Here is a 23,291-nt window from a genome sequence, read left to right on the forward strand (position 1 = left end):
TAAGGGAACAGCAGAGAAAGATTAAACCCTCACCAAAGAGGTTAACTCATCACCAGGCATTACAAGGATTTTGAAGTACCCTACGACCCAACAGAAAACCCCAATCAGCCAAATTTAGTGAGGACTATGAGTGGAAGAAGAACTAGATGAGGGAGTTTTGCAGTGTGTAAATACAGATTAGACTTGGCAAAGTAAATGGGTACCAATTGTTTTGCACAGGGAACCTCCTCAAACATATTAACATAATCTTGAAAAAGTACCTCAAGAGTGTACTACCAAGGGGCCTGGTTTGATAATGGGACTGAAGTGACAGGAATATTTACAGGAGTTTTTGTAAAACTGTATAATATTACAGGGAATATCTATATATGTCATTGGGGATGTGAGTGGTGTTCTCAGAGGAATTGTTCATTACAGGGTGGATAAAAATCAATGATTTTTTTATTTAAATCTGATTTCTTTGATAAAATGCTTTTTGAGGAAAAACCTAACAAAAGATAGTTTTAATTAAGATATAATGTATCTCATCATGGAATAGGGATTATAAATTCTAATTCTATATATAAAACAATATATTCATGTAATGTTTAAGAACAGTTTTGTAAACGAGTTCCAATAGTTCATGGATTAGGGACTCAAGATAAATATATTGTTTCGGTTAATCTTTCTATCTACCCAATGGGACTCAGTGCTCAGTGTAGAACATGGATCTCAAACTCAAATCACCACAAGGGCCACATGAGGACTAGTACATTGGTCCGAGGGCCACATCACTGATACCCCCCCCGCCCCCGGCCCCATTCCAATTCCTTCCCCAAAGTCCCCACCCCAACTCTGCCCCCTCCCTTCCCCTATTCCAACCCCTTCCCCAAATCCCCGCCCCTGCCCCGCCTCCTCCCCGAGTGCGCAGCTCCCCACTCCTCCCCTCTCCCTCCTGGAAAGCGCTATGCACTACCAAACAGCTGTTTGGCAGCGGGAAGCACCTGGAAGTAGGCAGAGGAGCGGGGACGGGGTGCACTGGGGGGGAAAGGGGGTGGCAGGGGAGGGGAGTTTGGCGGGCTGCAGCAAATAACTCCATGGGCTGCACCGCATGTTTGAGACCCCTAGTCTAGAAGATACCATCAAAGATGCTTAGTTTTGCAGTTCTCAAACTGTGGATTTGTGTCTCCAAAGATAACGCGCTCGTTAACAGCAAAAATGTTTTAAAATAAATAAATAATGTATAGAGGTGAGAAATAACTGACCTCAACCCTATTGTTTGTGTACAGAGCGTTAATCCCTTACTTCTCTCTAAAAGTGCAAAAGTTTAAAAAAGTTCAATGAATAGAAGATTGTTGGGGGCGGAATAGATCTGGACAAGGCGAAGAAGTCAGGAGATAAACATGAGAAGGGAGGGACACGCAGTAGAAACAAAATTGAAACTGTTTGAGCAGCATATTCCAGAAGTCTTGAGGTCTTTCTGAGTGTAGTTTCCATTGATTTGAGATCTACCATTCCATTCTCTGACTAGAAGGGAAAACCTATAATGGCAGCAGGCTGTAAAAGAGACCCAGTTTGGGAATATTTTAATGAAGTTCCTCTACCCGTGGGTAAGACAGGTATGCGTGTAAAATGCAAACAGTTCAACAAAGAAATGCAAGGCCTGGTTGCCTGAAGGAAACATCCTTCTCAGGAGGAAGCTGCATTGAAGATGATGAAAGAAACATGTCTGAACATGCAGGATCTTCAGTTTGGTAACAACCAACAAGAATGCACTTTTATGTAGAAATCTATGATTAAATCGAGTCTTCCTGACTAGTGATTTAAATCAAATCCACCCTGGTTCACTAGGATATGGTAAAGAACATTTTCGAAAGAGTGTTTGGGAACGAATGGGTCATGATACAGGGACACCATTAATGGGACTTGATTTAAAAGATGGGAAGTATCTAGACGGAAATGTCCCATGAACACGTATGTGCCTTGAAACATCTTACTTACATTGGAGGTCAACAACATAGAACTGGACAAACTTGGACTAATATAACCCAACAGATGAAAGAACACTGGACCATTACAACTTTTGCTCCTGAACAAATGGAATAGCTGATCCCAGATCGTGATCATGGTTGCAGATGTATACAAAATGGGTCCAGATTTGAGATTACTTTGATTTTATCTCCTGAGGATTGGGTTATAGACAGTCACTATCCAAACTGTTCCAAGTGGACTGCTGGGTATAAAACATATTGGTTTTGGGATTTAAAAAGGAGAATGATTTAAAGGAATGCTACATGGGAAACATTTAACACTGGTTTGGGATTAGGAACTACCTGGTGTCTCTCTACTTTAAGGAAAAGAGAGAGAGAGAGAGAGAGAGAGACCTTGGAACAACTGGCTAAAGTGGCCAACACAGGGGGACAATGGGAGGTGGTAGACCAAAAGTTAGATCAATCAGTAATGGAATTAAGGAAATTACTGGGAAAGGCTGTTTTGGAAATTGTTAAACAAGAAAAGCACATTTGTATTGGTTTATCCTGGTGGGAAGTTTATATGGAAGCACAGGGAATATTAGAACAATGGAAAGATATCTTAGAACAAAGTAGTAAAGGTAACTGGCCAAGAGTACTGAATTGGGCATTAAAATATTATCTTACATTAACAACATGTTCAAAGACACCTGGAAGGTGAAAATGCAAAAGTGTACACTATACCAATGTATACTTATCCTTTCAGGAATAGTCAATGGAAAGGTGCAAGAGGTATAACTAGTACTTGGGGAAATGAGATGAGATACTATGAAATAGTGTCAGAAGGAAATGGATTGTGGTAGATCCCTGGAGAAAGATGGAAAAGAATAATAGGAGCCCAATGGGAATGGGGAACACTAATTGAAAAGGGAAATAGGAATTTAGAATGGAAAGGAGAGAACCTTACGATCAATTTGCAATGGAAAAGAGGTTGGTGGGGATTGTATTAAATAAATCAAAATTTATGTTGGCACCACAAACAAAAAGATAATGTAACAATAAAAATGCCCTGGATGCTGGAACGAGGAATGTGGTATATGTGTAGGAAAATAATTAACTTCCAATATGAACAAAAACAATGGCACCCCCTGGTAATCAAAACATATATAACTCACCCTAGATTGATGCCACCAACTTTGGAGGAAAGAGGAGGGAATGATACAGATCGGGTCATGGAAATACAAACATACCAGAGGACATTAAATCAGATAGAACAGATGACAGGCCTTGTAATAGGCATAAAAGGTGTACTTGCTTGAAAATACAAGGTTATTGAAATAGATGTAAAGGGTAAAGAATCTCAAATACGTGCCTGGTATGATATTGTATGTCATGAAACAGAGTGGAATGGGACTGAATGGATAATTGTATTTTGGATTCTTGGAATAACGGTGTTATTTTTCTTGTGCATCTGTATTGGGTATCAAATATGTAAACAGTATAAGAAAAGGCAAGCCTTAAAGGGAGACTTTAAAATTCAGTTGCCAGATTATACAACTGAAGACCACAAAATGACATTTTAACTTAAAAAGGAGACACATGGCCCAATAATTAATAGGTATAATTGGTGTAATTGGTACAATATCACAATTACCTTTAGTAACTGGATATCGAGTGGGGGACTGATGGGATAGTGTTGAAATATTATGAATTGTGGGGGATGACACAAGTCTGGTAAAGCCTGGTAAGTCTGAATTTGCTAGAGGATTCTGGGAGCAGGATTCTCTTGGCATCAGACAGGATGTATGGAAATTTACTGAGAGTGCTGAAATTGCACTTGAACCCTGACACAACTATGTACTCTGGATGTTTAACCAGGGGCTTTGTGTGTATTTGTGGTGATCTGGAAGAACTATGGTCATGGTCAGTCATGTTCAAACAAATCACCCAGAAAACATGTAAATGGTGAACTCAGAACAAACTGACTAGGGTCAACTGACCCTCTACGACAGCACAACAGCAAGAGCTGAGGTGAATGATTGATGAGAAAGTAAATGTCAGTCTGTCCCTGTTGTCCCTTGCAAAAATATTAACCAGAAAAACAAGTTATGATTATGAAATGCCTACATGGCATATTTCAGGGACAATCTGAGAAAAGATTTCAGATAGAGGGCTCCTTGTTAATGTAGCAGACAAAGGCATAACAGAATTCAACCGCTAGAAACTGAAGGTAGACAAACTCAACTAGAAATAAGGAGCAATATTTTAACAGTGAAGGTAATTAACCAGTGGAACAATTTGCCTTGGTACGTAGTGGATTCTCCATCACTTAAAAACAGTCTATCTTTTTTAAAAGATATGCTGTAGCTCAAACAGAAGTTACTGTGCTTGATGCAGGAATCACTGTGTGAAATTCTATGTTCTGTGATACTCTGATTAGATGATCCTAATGGCCCCTTCTGGCCCTAAAACTATGAATCAAGCACGTGATTCCCCACAATCAGCACATTTTATTCCATCTTTAAAAAAAAACTTGTCAACAAAACATGAAAAAAATTAATAGCAGTTTTAATTGCACTGTTAAACAATAGAATACCAATTGGAATTTATTAAATAATTTTGGATGTTTTTCTACATTTTCAAATATATTGATTTCAATTACCACACAAAACACAAAGTATACACTGCTCACTTTATTTTTTATTACAAATATTTGCACTGTAAAAATGATAAAGAAATAGTATTTTTCAATTCACCTCATACAAGTACTGTAGGGCAATCTCTTTATCGTGAAAGTAAAACTTACAAATGTAGATTTTTTTTTTTTGGTTACATAACTGCTCTCAAAAACAAAATAATGCAAAACTTTAAAGCATGTAAATATCTTGTGACACTGGCTACAACAGTGTCATGCGAACACCTGTTCTCACTTTCAGGTGACATTGTGAACAAGAAGTGGGCAGCATTATCTCCTGCAAATGTAAATAAACTTGTTTGTCTGGGCGATTGGCTGAACAAGACATAGGAGTGAGGGGACTTGTAGGCTCTAAAGTTTTATATTGTTTTATTTTTTAATGCAGTTATTTTTTGTACATAATTCTACATTTGTAAGTTCAACTCTCATAATAAAGAAACTGCATTACAGTACTTGTATTAGGTGAATTGGAAAATACCATTTCTTTGGTTTTTTACAGTGCAAATATTTGGAAGATTTTGGAGCCTTTTCCCAGCTCTTTCCCCCCAGTTGAGTCTTTTTTTGAGACATGTAGCTACATATGACAGTACAGATGCAGCCCACTTTTCACTGCACCCCATAGCTACAGATACCCTAATGCCATCGCCATTGTAGACAAGACCACAAACATTCACACAGCACACTATGCTGATTTTCCCCTCAAAGAATATACAGACTTCTATCTTCCTTTATCCTGAAAATCCCATAAAAAACTCAAACATTCATTGATATGCAGAGTAGTGGGATTACTAATATTTATATAAAAACAAGTTACAATTCACAGCCATTGATTTTTTTCACACTGCAAGCCTCTGTAATTGCACAATATGTTACCCTTCATCTTCCCTCCTTCTCTAACATTTGACTACTTACTTGTGTCTTGTCTTAAATTAGGACTTGTCTACACACAAGAATTCCATTAGTGTAGTAAAACCGATGCATCTTACATTGATTGCTTGTGCCCATATTGTTGTAGTTGCATTTTGGTAAGATACGTTGCTTTTGAGCCTTATATTCATATAGCAGGGCTGTGCTGCATCAATTCCAGTATGGATAAATATGCCAGGATTCCTTGCACTGCTCCTAGGCATGCTGCATTCTGAGTAATTTTTGCTCCAGATTGTGAGATACTTCCAGGAGGCCAGAGAAATTGTGGGAAGAGAGGCCCAATTCCTAAAATCTTCTCACTGTATCCTGGAATTTAGCTGACGGAAGTGCCATTTCTAAACAACTTGGTCACAGTGATGGAGACATACTGTGCTCCTGTCCATTATTGAGACTGAAAGCAGGTTTTGGAATATCTGAAAGCATGCAGTGTGGTACCTATGGTGACTGTGAGAATTTTTGAAATTGTGTGAGAAATTCAGAGAAGGACCCAGAAATTGAATTTGCATGGACCAACAAAATCTATTATTTGATCAACTGTCTTTGGAGGGATGCTGCTGTTTACTCCAGCCAACAAGCATTGATAATCTGGAGATTTAGGATGATGAAAGCTTCAAAACTTCAGACTGCATGAGGGTACTGATGAAGCAGGGCCAGAGACCAGAATGAGAGCACTTCTCAGCATGCAGAAGTGAGTGACAATCACTATTTGGAAGGTGGCCATCACCAATTGCTACCAATCAGTGGAAAACCATGTCAGTGATGAAAGATTCACAGTTGGAGCTGTTATGCAAAGTGTGTACAAAACTATTCAGCATTTGACACTGCATCATGTGATCAAGTTAGGTAATACGGGAGCTCATTACTGTGTATGAAAAGATCCCAATTGTGATAGGGATCCACTGAAAGGACCTGTGTGCCCATTCTATTTCCCCCCTCACCAGCTCTTGCCATTCAATTACTCCATGGTTCTGTAGGCCTTGTTTGAAGACCCCAACAGTTCACCAGCATTAACACTGGATGGGTCAGGAAAAGTTCGTGATACCAGGGTCTTCAGAAATTCAGCACTAATCTCAAAAATCAAACAAGAAGTTCTCTTCCTCTACTGTACTACAGACATAAATGAAGAAATTGAACCAACTTATTTTTGGATGACCCAGCACCACCTTCTTGCTTCCCTGGCTTATAAAGGGAGCTACTGTAAATCCTGACAGGAACACAAGAGACTAGTTAACTATACCCTAAACCACTGTAGGATGGTTATAGAGCATGCATTTGGTAGGCTGAAGAGGAGGTGGAAAAGTCTGTCACAGACTTCCCTGTTCTGGACTCATCTTCCCTGTATTACTGCTGCATGTTGTTTTTACACATAATCTGTGAGACTAAAGGAGGAGTAATTGCTGATGATTGAAGAGAAGAGGTGCAGAGACTACCTGCCAAACGTGAACAGCTAAAGGTGCAATCCACTGTTGGCAATAATGAGAAGTACTTGTGGCACCTTTGAGACTAACAAATTTATTTGGGCATAAGGTTTTGTGGGCTAAAACCCACTTCATCAAATGCATGGAGTGGAAAATACAGTAGATAGATCGACAGATGGATCGATAGATCATGAAAAGATGGGAGTTGCCTTACTAAGTGGCGTGGGGGGGGGGGTCAAGACAATTTAATTAAAGTGGGCTATTATCAACAGGATGAAAAATCACTTTTGTAGTGGTAATCAGGGTGGCTCATTTCAAGCAGTTGACAAGAAGGAGTGAGTAACAGTAGGGGAAATTAGCATGTGGATATTAGTTTTTAGTCTTTGTAGTGACCCATCCACGCCCAGTCTTTATTCAGGCCTAATTTGATGGTGTCCAGTTTGCAAATTAATTCCAGTTCTGCAGTTTCTCGTTGGAGTCTGGTTTTGAAGATTTTTTGTAGAAGAATTGCCACTTTTAAGTCTGTTATTGAGTGTCCAGGGAGGCTGAAGTGTTCTCCAATTGGCTTTTGAATGTTATAATTCTTAACAACTGATTTGGGTCCATTTATTCTTTTGTGTTGAGACTGTCCGGTTTGACCAATGTACATGGCAGAGGTGCATTGCTGGCACATGATGGCATATATAACATGGGTAGATGTGCAGGTGAACGAGCCCCTGATGTTGTGGCTGATGTGGTTCGGTCCTATGATAGTGTCCCTTGAATAGGTAGGTGGACAAAGTCCCCTAACGTCTCTACTTGCACTACACTGATGACATCTTCATCATCTGGACCCATGGAAAAGAAGCCCTTGAGGAATTCCACCATGATTTCAACAATTTCCACCCCACCATCACCCTCAGCCTGGACCAGTCCACACAAGAGATCCACTTCCTGGACACTACAGTCCAAATATGCAATGGTCACATAAACACCACCCAAAACCAGAAACCTACTGACCGCTATACTTATCTACACGCCTCCAGCTTTCATCCAGATCACACCACACGATCCATTGTCTACAGCCAAGCTCTAAGATACAACCGCATTTGTGCTAATCCTTCAGACAGAGACAAACACATACAGGATCTCTATCAAGCATTCTTAAAACTACAATACCCACCTGCTGAAGAGAAGAAACAGATTGACAGAGCCAGAAGGGTACCCAGAAGTCACCTATTACAGGACAGGCCTAACAAAGGAAGTAACAGAACGCCACTAGCCATCACCTTCAGCCCCCAACTAAAACCTCTCCAGCACATCATTAAGGATCTACAACCTATCCTGAAGGACGATCCATCACTCTCACAAACCTTGGGAGACAGGCCAGTCCTCACTTTCAGACAGCCCCCCAACCTGAAGCAACTACACACCACACAACAAAAACACTAACCCAGGAACCTATCCCTGCAACAAACCCCAGAGCCAACTCTGTCCACCTACCTATTCAAGGGACACTATCATAGGACCTAACCACATCAACCACACCATCAGCGGCTCGTTCACCTGCACATCTACCAATGTGATATATGCCATCATGTGCCAGCATGCCCCTCTGGGCAATCTCTACACAAAAGAATAAATGGACATAAATCAGATGTCAACTGTCACATTCAAAAACCAGTCGGAGAACACTTCAACCTCCCTGAACACTCAACAACAGACTTAAAAGTGGCAATTCTTCAACAACAAAATCTTCAGAACCGGACTCCAATGACAGACTGCAGAACTGGAATTAATTTGCAAATTGGACACCATCAAATTAGGCCTGAATAAAGACTGAGAGTGGATGGGTCACTACAAAAACTAAAAACTAATTTCCGCATGCTAATTTCCCCCTACTGTTACTCATATCTTCCTGTCAACTGCTTGAAATGAGCCACCCTGATTACCACTACAAAAGTGATTTTTCATCCTGTTGATAATAGCCCACTTTAATTGAATTGTCTTGACCCCCCCCCCCTCCACTTGGTAAGGCAGTTCCCATCTTTTCATGTACTGTTATATATACCTTCCTACTGTATTTTCCACTCCATGCATCTGATGAAGTGGGTTTTAGCCCACAAATGTTTATGCCCAAATAAATCTGTTAGTCTCTAAGGTGCCACAAGTAGTCCTTGTTGTTTTTGCTGATACAGACTAACACGGCTACCGCTCTGAAAACTGTTGGCAATGTTGCCAGCAGAAGTGCCATGGTCAAAAATGCTCGTGCATACACTTTGGGAACAGGAGACAGCAACATATTAGATTTTGGTAGAATATATATCAGTATTGCAGAAGTGCTTATGGTCCCAAATGAGCAATTTGGGTGCCACTGTTCTAGGCACTGTATAAACACATAACAGAAAGATGGTGCCTGTCCTGAAATCTCTTCATCTTCTAGTTTATATGCATTTTAATGCTATTCAATAAACCTTGGCATCTGTGTTTTGAAACCAAGACCACCACTGCTGCTTTATTAAACAGTACAAATTTTATTAAACACAAATCAGAACTTCAGCAACCATGCAAAGCATTCACAAACACACAACAAAATAATTTAAAGATCAAGTCTGTGACAGATAAGACACAGACTAAGTCGTTCTCCTTGTCCTGAGGATTGGTGGGAGAATGACTGGGACCATGGGGGGAAAGTGAAAGAGCCCACCCAATATCCTCAATCTCAATATTTCTGCAGCACAAAGGTGCAGCTTGCCTAGGCAACAATGCTCTCCAGGAACACAGTGTGCTTCCTTATTAGGGTGAGCATTTCTTCTTGCATCATCCCACCCCGTCATGTCTCTCTCTCTCTCTTTGCTTAGATCAACTTCAAAGAACAGTCTTCTTCCTGTCCCACACTCTCTCAGTTAAGTGCTCATCTTAACACATCCAGGTCCTCTTTGTGGCTCATTGGAACTCCACCATAAGTTTTTTAAACAATCTCTTTATATTACTTACCTATATGGCCCTCATTACCATAGTACAGTAACTCCTCACTTAAAGTCATCCCGATTAACAATGTTTCATTGCTGATCAATTAGGGAACATGTTTGTTTAAAGTTGCACAATGCTCCCTTATAATGTCATTTGGCAGCTGCCTGCTTTGTCCATGGCTTGAAGGAAGAGCAGCCTGTTGGAACCTACTGGTGTGGGCTTGGAATCAGGGTGGCCCAGCATCAGCTCCCCTAAGTTCCCTGTGCAGCAGCTGCCCAGCAGGCTATCAACTGCCAGGCAGTTCAGCTGTCCCTCCCCACACTGCCATGTGCTGTTCCTGCCCTCTGTCTTGGTGCTGCTCCTGGGAGCCTCCTGCTTGCTGTGCAAGGGGTGGGGGGCGAAGAGGGGTGCTAATGTTAGGGTGTCCCCCTTCCCCTCCCTGCTCCTTTACCCCATCTCCACAGAGCAGGAGGAAGCTTGCTGGCAGCAGCTGCTGTCTCAACTTGCTGATCAACTTAAAAAGACAGTGTACTTAGAGTGTGGTCAGCGTACTTAAAGGGGCAATGCCTGTCTCTCTCTCACACACATTGTGCGTGTCTCTGTCTCTCTCTGCCGTGCTGTCTCCTCTCCCTCCATTCATGCTGCCTTGTAGAGTGTGAGGCTACATTAACTACGTCTTAATCCTTGAGGGCTCAGCCAAGTATTAGTTCTTCATTTAGTAGTAAGCCAGTCCCCGGGAAATATCCCGCCCTCTTCCACCACCACCTCAACCAAGCCTCACAATCATCATTGCTGTGTACAGTATTAAATTGTTTAAAACTTATACTGTGTATACGTGTGTGTATATATTTAAAATATAGTCTTGTCTGGCAAAAAAAATTTCCCTGGAACCTAATACAACACCCCCCTCCCCCTTTATATTAATTCTTATGGAGAAATTGTATTCACTTAACATCATTTTGCTTAAAGTAGCGTTTTTCAGGAACATAACTACAAAGTTAAGTGAGGAGTTACTGTATCTATATGCCTTACAATCATTAGTGGGCTTTATCTTCACAACACTACTGTGAGGGAAGTGTTATCCCTATTTTACAAATGGGGAACTGAGGCACAGAGTAGATTTATCAACTTGTCCAGGGTCACAAAAGAAGTCTGTAGCTGATCCAGGTATCCTGGTCCTTTCTCTTGTGTTCCAATTTATAAGACAGCAAGCATCAGTGGAACTTTCTAGTAAGGTATGTCTATTGCAGGTACTGTCCAAAGAAACAGAGATCAGTCAGTAACCATAGTGAATGCAGTAGCTATGGAAACCCAGCATTCCCAAAAAGAAAATGTATCATTTACCCTCCCGCAACCCCTCTTTTTGTTGTTGGCCATTTTCCCAATAGTTTACCATAGTTCCCCAACAATCTGGCACCCAGAGCAAAATGGAAAGCAGCCTTTAAATGCTTCCTAGAAAAAGGATGTTTATCATTACGTCGATGCCAATCTTTACTTTAAAGGTTTGATAGAGTGCAGGAAAATGATGCATTATATGGAACTTATTTAGAACTCCAGTTATACTATCACAGGCAGACCTGGCCTTGGAAGACATTACCCTGATGCAGAGTCCCAAAAGGCAAAGGAGGACATAATTCAAGAGGGCTAGAGGCCAGCCAGGGAGACTGCAAGGTTTTGAGCTGAGGTGGTTCTGCCAGATTTGCTACTTGATAAGTGAGAAAACGTATCCTGCCATAGCATGGAAGGGATAGGGAAACATGTACTGTCTAGGAATGTGCATATCGAATTAAAACTCCTCTTGTCCCAGAAATTCTCTGATATGCCAGGAGACATGAGAAAATCAGGATTAAAAATAAATAACCATCTCTGAAAATACACTGCACTAACAAGTTTAAATGACTGCCTCTGATATGTTTCAAAGTAGCAGCCGTGTTAGTCTGTATTCGCAAAAAGAAAAGAAGTACTAGTGGCACCTTAGAGACTAACGAATTTATTTGAGCATAAGCTTTTGTGAGCTACAGCTCACTTCATGAATGCATCCGATGAAGTAAGTTGCAGCTCACGAAAGCTTATGCTCAAATAAATTTGCTAGTCTCTAAGACGCCACTAGTACTCCTTTTCTTTTTACTGGGATATGTGAACCAATAATGTCCATGAATCATTGAACCCCTTTTTTTTGAGAAGTACTGTAATTTTCCATGGACTTTCTGTATTATACTGTTATGCATGCAGTTAAACCAAAGGCTTGAGACAGTGAACAACATTGCTTATGATGCTGTATTGCTGGACAGCCCAGAGACTGGCAGATATTGTGTTCAAGCTTTGTGATCTCTATATTGCTTCTATATTTATGTTATGACACATCATGGGCCATTTGTGCTGGAATTTTTTTGCTGCTGTTTGCCATTTTGTACCCAACCACATGACTCAATGGGGGGAGAAAAGATGAAAGTGTCAGGAATTGAACAAGGGAGAGTGGTGGCAGGAGGAGATGGGTGTGTGTGTGGAGAAAAGAGGAGACCTTGGGGCAAGTAGTCTCAGCAGCATTTTGGAAGATGTGGGATGGGGGCGGAGCGGAATAATGAGAAGGAGAAATGGAGAGGTTTCAAAATGACATAGCTATATTTACCCATTTACAAAAGCAAAAAGTGGAAAAGCAAACGTGGTAGAAAGTTCAAAGCCTCCCCTCCCCCCCGCAGCACAAAAAAAGCTACAATGATTATGTATTACAATAAAAACTTACTGGCTGAGGGCCCCTCATCTCCCTAGTATGTTGTCTCCGTTGTCGTCTCTGAGGCAGATGTATCCTAGTATCTGCATCTGGAGCAGGTCCTGACTGATGGCCTCCAGGACAATACCATGAGTATCAAGCAGCTTTGAGTAGACACGTCAGTATTATTCTCCTATTGCTCTACCTCATCATGGCTATCAGCACTCTTCTGGGGAGCCTCCAGACAGGGTCAGTATGGTTTGCAAGTAACTGAGGCTGAATGATGGGCAGGGTGGATTTGATTTAAATCAAATTGATTTAAATCATGATTCAAATCAGTAGTCAGGAAGACTCGATTTAATCATGTATTTCTACATAAAAGTGCATTCTTATTGGTTGTTTTAACCTTAATACATATTCTTCACAACTCAGATAGATGTAGGTTTCATTTTTAGAAGGTACACACTATACATTTTTAAAGTGATTTATTTTGAAAACTTTTCAGATGAGTTTTACAGCTATATGAGAAAATGAATGATTGTTTATTTCATTTACCAAAGGTAATTGAAGCAGATATTTATGAAGTCATTGGGAGGTGAACTATCTCCAATTCAACAGATTAATCATTAATATTTGGAGGATTTTCTTGCTATGCTGTATTAGGAGGAGATCATCATCAGACAGACACTTAAATTGTTTTATTTAACTAAAACAACGTTATGTATTCTGAATTTTTTTCTTCAACAGCACACACATAATATTTTAACAAAACAAGCATATGAATTTTTGAATTTAGTTAAACATTCAAAATTTTTAAAATCAGGTTTGTTTTTGTTAAAGTTGTTTTTAACTATAATAGTTAAATGATATTTTTTAAAAAAAAATTAAATCAACTATGTCAGCCAGGTCAACATGAAAAACTTAAAATATTGGCTTCTGCAGCTAACTCAGTCATCTTCATCTTCATTTTCCTGTTTGTTCATAATTTGGAAAAGAAAAACAAGCTTTCCTGCTTTTTCAGGTCCCAAACAATTTCTCAATTTGGAATGAATTAGTCCAAAGGAAGAAAATATTCTTTCTACACCGGCAAAAGAAGCTACTGCTGTTAAAAGTGAGATGATCACTTCAACAGTCTCTGAATCCAAGTGCTTTAAGTGACTTCCACCAGTTCACCGGTGTGACTTTCTTTAAAACATCATCAGCAAACATATATTTCTTCAATGGTTTCACCCTTAGCTTTGAAGTTTATTATAGTTGGCATTATGGAGGGATGATTGCTGGAGGTCCATGTCATAGCCAACTCCCCTTCTTCAGCAGTTAAGGTTCGACCCTGGTACCGCGTATTGAGAATATTTGCAAGAAAATGAGCTGGAGATAGTGCTTGTCCCATTCGTTTTTTTAATGCTTGTAATTTAACTCTGTCATGGCATATTTCTCTTTTTAAGATCTCACTCAGCTCCTTCCAAATTTCAACAGCATCAGCAATTAAACAGCTATTTCCCTGCATTTTGTTCAAGGCTACAGCAATAGGCTTCAGGGTATTCAGTCTGTGTTCAACATTTCTCTTAACCCCAATGTTGAGAACTTTGGCTGTGACAGTGCCATCTATTTTTTCATGATTTTGTTCACAAACTGTCAACAGATTAGACCAGTTCTTGATACAGTGCTCAAACCAGTCCACTACTGAGTTCCATTACACGTCTTGTGGGAGAGTTAGCTTGGCTCCTCCCACTTTTTTCAGAGCAGCTGCTGCTGCAAAGTGGCTGTTACACAAGAATTTTGCAATTTCAACAACATTAGCCTTTATTTCTGGAACACTGAAGTCTTTGGCTAGGAGGTGCATCAAATGAGCACTGCAACCGTATGTTATTAGCTTGGGACTCTCTTCACTGAGCACTGCAAACATGTTATTAGCTTGGGACTCCGTTCTAAATAATTTCTTCTAATCTTGGATACATTTGCAGCATTGTCTATGACCAAGCTGCGTACTAGACATTTGAACTTTTTCCCCACAGTTTGTTATAGCTTTTACTGCTACTTCTTATAAGTATTCTGCTGTGTGTGCATTTCCTGATGTATCAATTGTTTCTGTAAGGAAGACATTCCCTTCTTCTGTTGTCACACAAGCACATACAACACGATCATTGTGGACATTACTCCACCCATCAAGACTCAGGTTAACAATTTTACCCTCTAGACCACTGTTTCCCAAACTTGGGACGCCTCTTGTTCAGGGAAAGCCCCTGGGGGGCCGTGCCGGTTTGTTTACCTGCCACGTCCGCAGGTTTGGCCGATTGTGGCTCCCACCGGCCGCGGTTTGAGGCGATGTACTGGACCCCGCTTCCCGCAGCCCCCATTGGCCTGGAGTGGTGAACCGCGGCCAGTGGGAGCCTCGATTGGCCGAACCTGTGGATGCGGCAGGTAAACAAACCAGCACGGCCCCCAGGGGCTTTCCCTGAACAAGCAGCGTCCCAAGTTTGGGAAACACTGCTCTAAACCTTTTGCACAGTGCTCAATTTCTCTTTCTTACACTTTATCCAGCAATTTGCCTGCGACAACTGCTCTGTTGGGTGAACTGTACCCTGGTCTTAATGACTGAACCATGTTAGTGAAGTGTGGGTTCTCAATCATATGGAAAGGAGAGTCTGTTCGATAAACAAGCCGGGCAATTTTTTCTATTAATTACCTCTTTTTGTAATCTGCTGGTTAGTATCACAAACTTACCTATGGTTGTTTCTGGGTGACGGAGATTTTTTTTTTTTTTTTTTTGCTACAAGTGATATACTGTGGCTACGTGACATACATGATGTGACTGAAACACTACCATTGGCAGATAACTCCGAAACTATAGAAAATGATGGTGCTCTTGAAGGTGGATAGTCTTCAGAATCCTGTATGTTGAGGATGGATTCTCCTAAACAAAATAAGTCAACGCAGTTATTTAATTATTATCATACTGCTCATTTAGTATTACTCATTACACTCACTTTTACTCAGTACTACTTTAAAGGTGAAATTGCAAAAAGGAAGATCTGCCTATTTCAGCTATTTATTTTTTATCACAACTGCATCTAAAATCATAGTATCACAGAGTAACAACTATATTTTTTCTTCAAACATGAGAATTCAAGACTACTCCAGAAGGAAGACAGGCGGTCCTTAAGAAAGAAGTATGAAATAAAAAAAGTTTACCAACCTGAAGATTCTGCATGTTCAGACATGTTCTCTCATCATCTTCAACACAGCTTCCTCCTGAGAAGGAACACTTCTCATAATGTTGTTTCATTCGGGCAACCAGGCCTTGCATTTCTTTGTTGAACTGTTTGCATTTTGCACGCATGCTTGTCTTACCCACAGGTAGAGGAACTTCATTAAAATATTCCCAGACTGGGTCTCTTTTACAGCCTGCTGCCATTATAGGCTTTCCCTTCTAGTCAGAGAATATGGAATATTCTGGAATATGTTGCTCAAACAGTTTCACTTTTGGTTCTACTGCCTGTCCCTCCCTTCTCAAATTTATCTCATGACTTCTTCTCCTTGTCCAGATCTATTCCGCCCCCAACAATTTTCTATTCATTGAATTTTTTGAAACTTTGCACTTTTAGAGAAAGTTAAGGGATTGACTGGGTGTACACAAACTTGCAGAAGGACAATAGGGTTGAGGTCTGTTATATAGAGGTGAGAAATATTATTTATTTATTTTAAAACATTTTTGCTGTTAACAAGCATGTTATCTCTGGAGACACAAATCCACAGTTTGAGAACTGCAAAACTAAGCATTTCTGATGGTATCTTCTAGACTGAGCACTGAGTCCCATTGGGTAGACAGAAAGATGAACCTAAATAATCTATACAGAAGCCCCTGCAACCCCATAAGACTGGGTCCCTATAATCCATGAACTATTGGAACTCATTTACAAAACTTTTCTTAAACATTACATGACTATATTGGCTCATACAATAGAATTATAATTTATAATCCCTATTCCATGATAAGATATCTTTGAGCTATAATGTATCTTAATTAAAACTATCTTTAGAGAGGTTTTTTCCTCAAAAAGCATTTTATCAAAAAAATCTGATTTAAGTAAAAAAAAACCTAAAAAAAATAAAATAAAAAAATCAGATTTATATCACTGATTTTTATCCACCCGGTTGATGGGCTACTTGGAGGTTGTGTGGGCATTTCCATAGTTGCCATTGTGATCTCTTTTATAGCTTTGTCACAGCTCCTTACCCTTCACTCTACACTGTTATTCAGAAAGTAACCCAGTTCTACCACCTGTCAAGGCAGGTGCTTGGATCTCTTTGCATTCTGGTTCAATTTTCCCAGCTGGGACAGTCCATGTTGCATGTCCCTAACAGCAATTAAAACTCCTTATGGTTCCAGGCAGATGTGCAAAGCATAACGAACACAGAAGGCTGGATTTGGTTGGGAAAGCTCTTTCAAAAGTAGCCTATGAATGGGAACTGTACATTCGTCAGTGCTCTCTGAACAGGTGGGTGACTTCTAGCTGAGATGAGCTCAGAACATAAAAAGTGTAGGAAGCTGACCAGACGGGTCAAATCTGTTGTGACCACTGGAGCGTGAGACAGCAGCAGAAGAACTATTTGCCATGGAAGTGAAACAAGTCCTTGCGGCACTACACAGATTTAACTCCCACTGGTGCAGACTTACTATGGATAGAAACAAGGGTAATTTCCTCAGTGAAGCATGGGTGGGAGGAAACGTGTGTGTGGATGCACAGCAGTTCCCTCTAATATAAGGGCAATTTCACCAGTGGAACTTTCATGTGTACATAGGGACTTGGATAATAATCTCTTTAGGGCAGGGATCATAATCTTATTGTTCATGTTTGTACAGTGCCTAGCACGAGACCACAGTCCTCAAGGGTCCTTTGGTTACTACAAAAAAAAAATCACATTCTTGTGCCATCCCTTCTCCCACTTGCCCCCCAAGATTACACTCATTTTCCACCCTCTACAAAATCTCTAACAGCCACTCATCTCATGCATCCCATCCAAAAAAATGTCATGTTCTCTGGCCTTCTTACCTCAAAAATCAAGCAAACGCAAACAGCACACACACAGACTGCCTCTACACATAAGGGACTTGTTACACAGACTCTTCTAAGAGTCCACATACACAGACACAAGCTCCTCTACACAAAGGAAAGAGCTCTTCCCCCCTCCCCCAGCCTTCTCTCTCCCAACTGTCCCCCAAGACTCTTCCCTTCCCAAGTTCTTTCTCTGATCTCCCTCCTTTCTTCTCCCTCTCTCTTACTACCCACTGCTTCCTTAGTGTAGGGGAGGAGAAAGTGCTTCAGTATCTAGCTTCCTCCTCCCATTACAGGATTTGATAGCTACAGTATAGAAGATCCAGCTTCTCCAATAGTGGAGGCAGGGGACAAAAAATGGTTTAGGACATTAAATGGAGATAAGCTGCAGGAGGACATGTTTTAGGGAAGTGGGGAGATGCCTTTTCATTTTTAACTCCTCTCATATTGGACAGAGTTGAAGGAAGGGGAAGAAGAAGAGGATACGGGACACAGAGACATCACCAGAGAGGAAGAAAGCTGAGTTCAAATGTATCTGTCTGTGAATGGGCTCAGCAAAGCTGGGGCATGCTCAGTGCAGACACACAGTCTCATTTTTTAAACAGCAAGCCTATCATGCTCTGCAGATATAATACAAACTGCAAATGGAGATGTTTTACAGTTTTATAACTTTTTCAGTTTTCAAAGGGACAGCAAGATGCAAGTCTCTGAACCTAGAACCATCCCCTCTGCTAAATGTTAAGTCCCTGCTGCAAACCATAGAGGTGTTAGAGCTTACACACACAAAACTGCATTAAAAGAATATGCAACCTTAATTCTGGCATTTCCCAACTTCTGAAAGCTTGACTTTGAAAGCTTAATGTTTGTATAAGAAGTTTTTTTTAAATGGGTAATTTCCTAAGTTTTTAAAAAGGTTAACAAAAAATAATTTCGTCATGTGATATATTGACACCCACTTGGCTCACCAGCAGGGTTAAAACCTTTAAATCCACAGCACAGACTGCTAGCATTTAAGCTAAGCAATAACTGACAGCAATAGTAGGTTGTCGTCCTCTACATGGATTGAGGCAGGAGGGGTACAAGACAGTGGGTTTCACAGCAATTTGCTGACAGCCAACGAATGGTGAGAGCCAGGAATCTTGGGTTCCAGTCCAGGTTTTGGAAGTGTGTGCACTCCGGTCACAGAGCCTTCTGTTCCTGTGCCTTCCAACTGTCCTTGTCTAGTCCTCTCTCTTCGTTCCAGCGCCAATCAGTCCTAGTCCTTTCCTCTGAGCTCCCGGTCTGAGCCCTAGTATCCTTGTAAAATCTGTTTCTTTCCCTTTTCACCAGGTCTCCAATCATCTCCTCCTCACTCCACACTGGCTCCCAGTCTCCCTTCCTGGGCTCATGTAATCTCAGTTCCCCCACTCAAGGAATTTTCAGAGAATTTCGCTGTTAAGTTCCAACAAGTTTATACTGAGCATGTGCAAAAAGATTCCCCCACCCCGGCCAAGACTTGCAACTTGGCCACATTTGGGTGAATTTTCTCCAGGATGGCAAAAGGCACAATCCTAACAATCACAGCAACTTCCCTGCCAAATTTCAAGTCCCTAACCTAACACATGCTAGCAATTTCTAAAGAATAGGTTGCTAACATATCTTTTATTAAAATATGCCAAAACATTTTCTCCTAGACTTGTTCTCTGAAGCAATTGAACTATTTTGGCTGAAATTTAAAACAAAACAAACAAAAAAAATCAGCTCAAGACTTTTCCCCCAAAATGGATCAAGTTTGGTAGAGTTATAAGTGAAAGTGAGGATCTTATAATGAGAAGTATCAGGCAATCTTAAAAGATGGTGCTACCAGCTTCACCTATAAAATTACCACTTTCTCTATAACAAAAAACAAGCAAGGACAATTTTAAAACATTTATGCAAATAAAAATAATACAAGTATAAGAAAAATCATAAATATAGTTGGATTTAGCTCACAACCATCCTCTCCACCCACATATTGAAGAGAAAAACACTGTAAACCATCCACTCTCCTTTATTGCTTTCTCGGGGGGTGGGGAGACAGCATGGGGAGCGGAGAAAAATACGCTTTTTGTCAATTATAGGAGACAGAACTTGAAATCCAACTACTTTCTCTCTTCTTCACTCAAACCATCACTAAAGTCACAGACAGATCATGAGCAAGAAAGGTCATGGAAGACTGTGACCTGTCTGTGACCTTTCCTAAAAATATTCATGACAAAATCAGAAGCTCAGCTGCAGGGTCCCCACACCACACCCAGCAGCCAGACATCTGTGGGGGCCCGCTCGGAGCTCCGGGAGCCCCACCGCCACATGGCGGGGTAACCCCACAGCTCCCAGCCACCGTGGGCTGAAGTCATGGAGGTCGCTGGAAGTCAGAGATTCCGTGATTTCTGAAACCTCTGTGAAAGAATCATATCCTTAACCATCACCCACACCAATGCCAACTGTATGGCTGCCAGCTCTTGCAGGAGCCTGGCACAAACAATCTGCTTTCTGAACATAATAGTCGCTACACTGGGTCAGACCAACTATTCATCTAACCCAGTTATCCTGTCTTCTGACAGTGGCCAGTCTCAGATGCTTCAGAATGAAGCCACCAGGCAATCGTCAAGTGTCCACTCCCAGTAAGAAGTTTAGGGACACCCTGAGCATGAGGTTGTGTCCCCAACCACCTTAGCTAATAGTCATTGATGGACCTGTCCTCCATGAACTTATCTAGGGTTTTTTTTGTTTTTAACCCTGTTATAGTCTTGGCCTTCACAACATCCTCTGGCAACAAGTCCCACAGATTGAGTGTGCGTTGTGGGGCAGGAGAACAAAGCTAAAAAACTACACCTTCCCCCCAACATATAAACCGCGATGAAAGGAGAAGTCAGCAGGGAAAGGATGCAAAAGAGAACGTGCAGAAGAAGCAGCAGCCAGCAGCCCCACCCCTACCCCGAAGCAGGATCTGGCGCCGAGAGCAGGTGTGTGGGACTGACCCAGACCACGTCGAGCCGAGCTCCAGAGAGCACAGGAAGAGCAGGAACTGGGAACAGCTCCGCAACGCCAGGGCGAGCCCGACACCCCATGAGCGCGGGAAGGGGCCACAGCGCCGGCGCCGCGCTTTAACCCCCCTCCCCGCCGCGCACGGGGGCTGGCGGGACCGCGCGCGCTCGAAGCTGTCGGGCCGAGTCCCGGAAGCCCGCGCGCCGCTTCTCCCCGAGCCGAACGCACTCCCCACGGGGCCAGCCCCGGGCAACGACCCCCCCGCCAGGAGCCACCCCCAGCCCCACCCCGGCTCTTACTATCCAGGTAGTGCTCCAGGTACATCCCCGCCGCCATCTTGGGCCTCAAACACAGACACTTCCGGCCAGGGCCGGAAACCGGGTAACTTCTGTCCCTCCGTCTGACCAGGCGTCACTTCCTCCCCCCTCGAAAGTACTTCCGGGTAGGGCACGGCCGCTTCCGCCTGCGGGAGGCGCCGCTTTGAATTGTTGCTCGTTCCTGCCCCAGCAACGGCTCGGCTGGCCCGCGTCGGGCCGGGGGCGCGGCTAGAGGCTCCGCCCACCCTGCGTCGGGCTGTGAGCTCAGCGCCCGTTGATGGGCGATAACGGTACAAGCGGAGGCAGGCACCCGTCGGAGTGACGCGGTCGCGGGGCAGACGGGCCGGGCCCGGCTCCGCGCCGCGGGCCCGGCGCAGCCGCGGACGGTTAGGCCCCGAGGCGAGTGGCCGGCGCGGATTGCGGATCGCGCAAGCGGGTCGCGGGGCGGAGGAGGGCGCGGGGCCGCTTGGCTGAGGCGCACAAGAGAGCAGTTTGTCTGTGCAAAAAGCCGGTGAGCGGCGTATAGTGGGTCCGGGAGGGTTCAGGTCCGAGGGGCCAAATCGGGGGCGAGACTAGGGCAGCAGCCCAGCGGGGAGCAAGGGCCCCGCTCCTCGGAGGAGCGTGGAAGTGTGTGTAAAGGCGTCTGAGGATCTGGGCCCCATCCCGGTGCGGGAAGGAGGATGGCTCCATGGACGCGTTCCTGGCCTGCTGCCGCAGCGTGCGGATGCTCTGCCGGGTCATTTCCAGGAGCAGCAACGCCTTGCCCAGTTAGCGGCGAGGAGGGTGCTGATGATGGGAAGGAAAAGGAAAATTCAGTCTAGACTGGCCTGGTATCCAGTCACAATCAGAAACAACTGTGTGCCTGTCGGGATTCATCTCGGGCCCTCCCAGGCTCCCCGAGGGGTAGTTTTCATCGGACTAAAGAGCCCTGGCAGCACTGGGGAAGAGAGTGGAAATATTTTCCTAGTACTTTCGGGGGGGAGCTCTCACAAAAGCGTTGGGGACCCTGACAGCACACAGGGAGAGGAAGAACACAGGACTGAGAGTAGAGGATGGGAATGCTTTCCTAGACTCGGTGGTGAACACTATTACCAGGGTGGGACAGGTGCAGGGGTGTTGTTCTCACCTTGTGACCTTGGCTCATGCCCTCCAGGAGCAGTGTATTTCGTAGGTTCAGACAGTGGATGATTCAGTCATTGTCTCTTAATCAGTGGTTTGATCTGAGGATGGATAGGGATTTAGTATTAATATAGGAAATGGATTGAATGGAGCCATAACCTTGTGCGGGGGGAAAGAGAGAGGAGGGCAGACAATAAGATACCAACTGACATAGCCTAGCTATCAGTGCAGCCCAGCCAGACCCTGAGGCAGCCTAGGAGCTTTTGCTTACCTTTTTGCAGGCCACATGTTTTGGCTTGTTCAGATGTTCTTTACTACAGGCACAAGTTCTCTGCAGTCCCATCTTTGAGGTCTGTCTCTTAGATAGAAATTTGAAATTATTCCCCAATCATTCCTCTCTTCATAGTCACTTTACAGGAGACCCCAGTGCAGCTGTCATATCCCTTTACCAGCTCTCTACTAATTCCAAGGTGCCTCAGGAACTAAGTGTCGCTTCTGTCTCCCTTCACACCAATGACAGCCAATGAGCTTTTTGCTCGTCACAAGGCTGAAAAGGTGTCTCATGAGTTATAGTCCAGGAGACCAAGAGGGAAATATGAAATGTACAAAAGGGGATTTATATGTGGTCATCCAGCTGCTCTGTTAGGGATGGGAGATAAAGAGGCTCAGAAAAGTATAAAGGGGGTGACTACAGACAAAACAGGAGGCTATTGAGAGGGTAGCTACAACAACAGGTGGAGTATGTGTGTGGAAAATGGGATGCAATACCTTTTCTTCAAGGGTTTGAAATTCCAACTTTTTTATTGAAGTACAAGAATCATGCATCCTATTTAGGTCACAGGGGCTCCCAGGGAAACATTAACATATTCATGTCATCTGAACTGAGTGCGTTGTGGGAGATATTTAGTAAAAAGAATCAGAAAGTCAGTAGACTAAGCCCTTGAGGCTGCTCAAGTCCCCAAAAGTACTTGCCTCACAGAACTTAGTCTACACAGTACGATGCCTGCTGCATTTCAGATTCAGTAAAATAAAGGCACCAAAAGGAAGAAAAATAAACTTTGGGGTAAGCAGGACATCTGAATATTGTGTGTGTAACTACTGCAATGGTGGGCAGAGGGGAAAGGCCTGGAGAGGTGGGTGA

At 42.7% G+C, this 23,291-nt stretch overlaps 1 protein-coding gene across 4 annotated transcripts in view; it reads right to left on the reverse strand.

The window, feature by feature from the left end:
* Nucleotides 1-21,112, reverse strand: part of ING4 (inhibitor of growth family member 4) — a 41,524-nt gene extending 20,412 nt beyond the window's left edge. The window contains exon 1 of one of the 4 annotated variants that reach the window (XM_048820579.2): nucleotides 21,014-21,112. In XM_048820579.2, coding sequence (XP_048676536.1) covers nucleotides 21,014-21,050 — 37 coding nt within the window. In that variant the 5' untranslated portion in view covers nucleotides 21,051-21,112. Of the gene's footprint in view, nucleotides 1-20,707; nucleotides 20,813-21,013 lie in introns of those variants that run through there. The other 3 variants (XM_048820584.2, XM_048820566.2, XM_075119681.1) reach the window with 3 other exon arrangements.
* Between the last annotated feature and the right edge of the window lie 2,179 nt (nucleotides 21,113-23,291).

Source organism: Caretta caretta, chromosome 1 (assembly GCF_965140235.1).
Source record: "Caretta caretta isolate rCarCar2 chromosome 1, rCarCar1.hap1, whole genome shotgun sequence".
Lineage (NCBI taxonomy): Eukaryota > Metazoa > Chordata > Testudines > Cheloniidae > Caretta > Caretta caretta.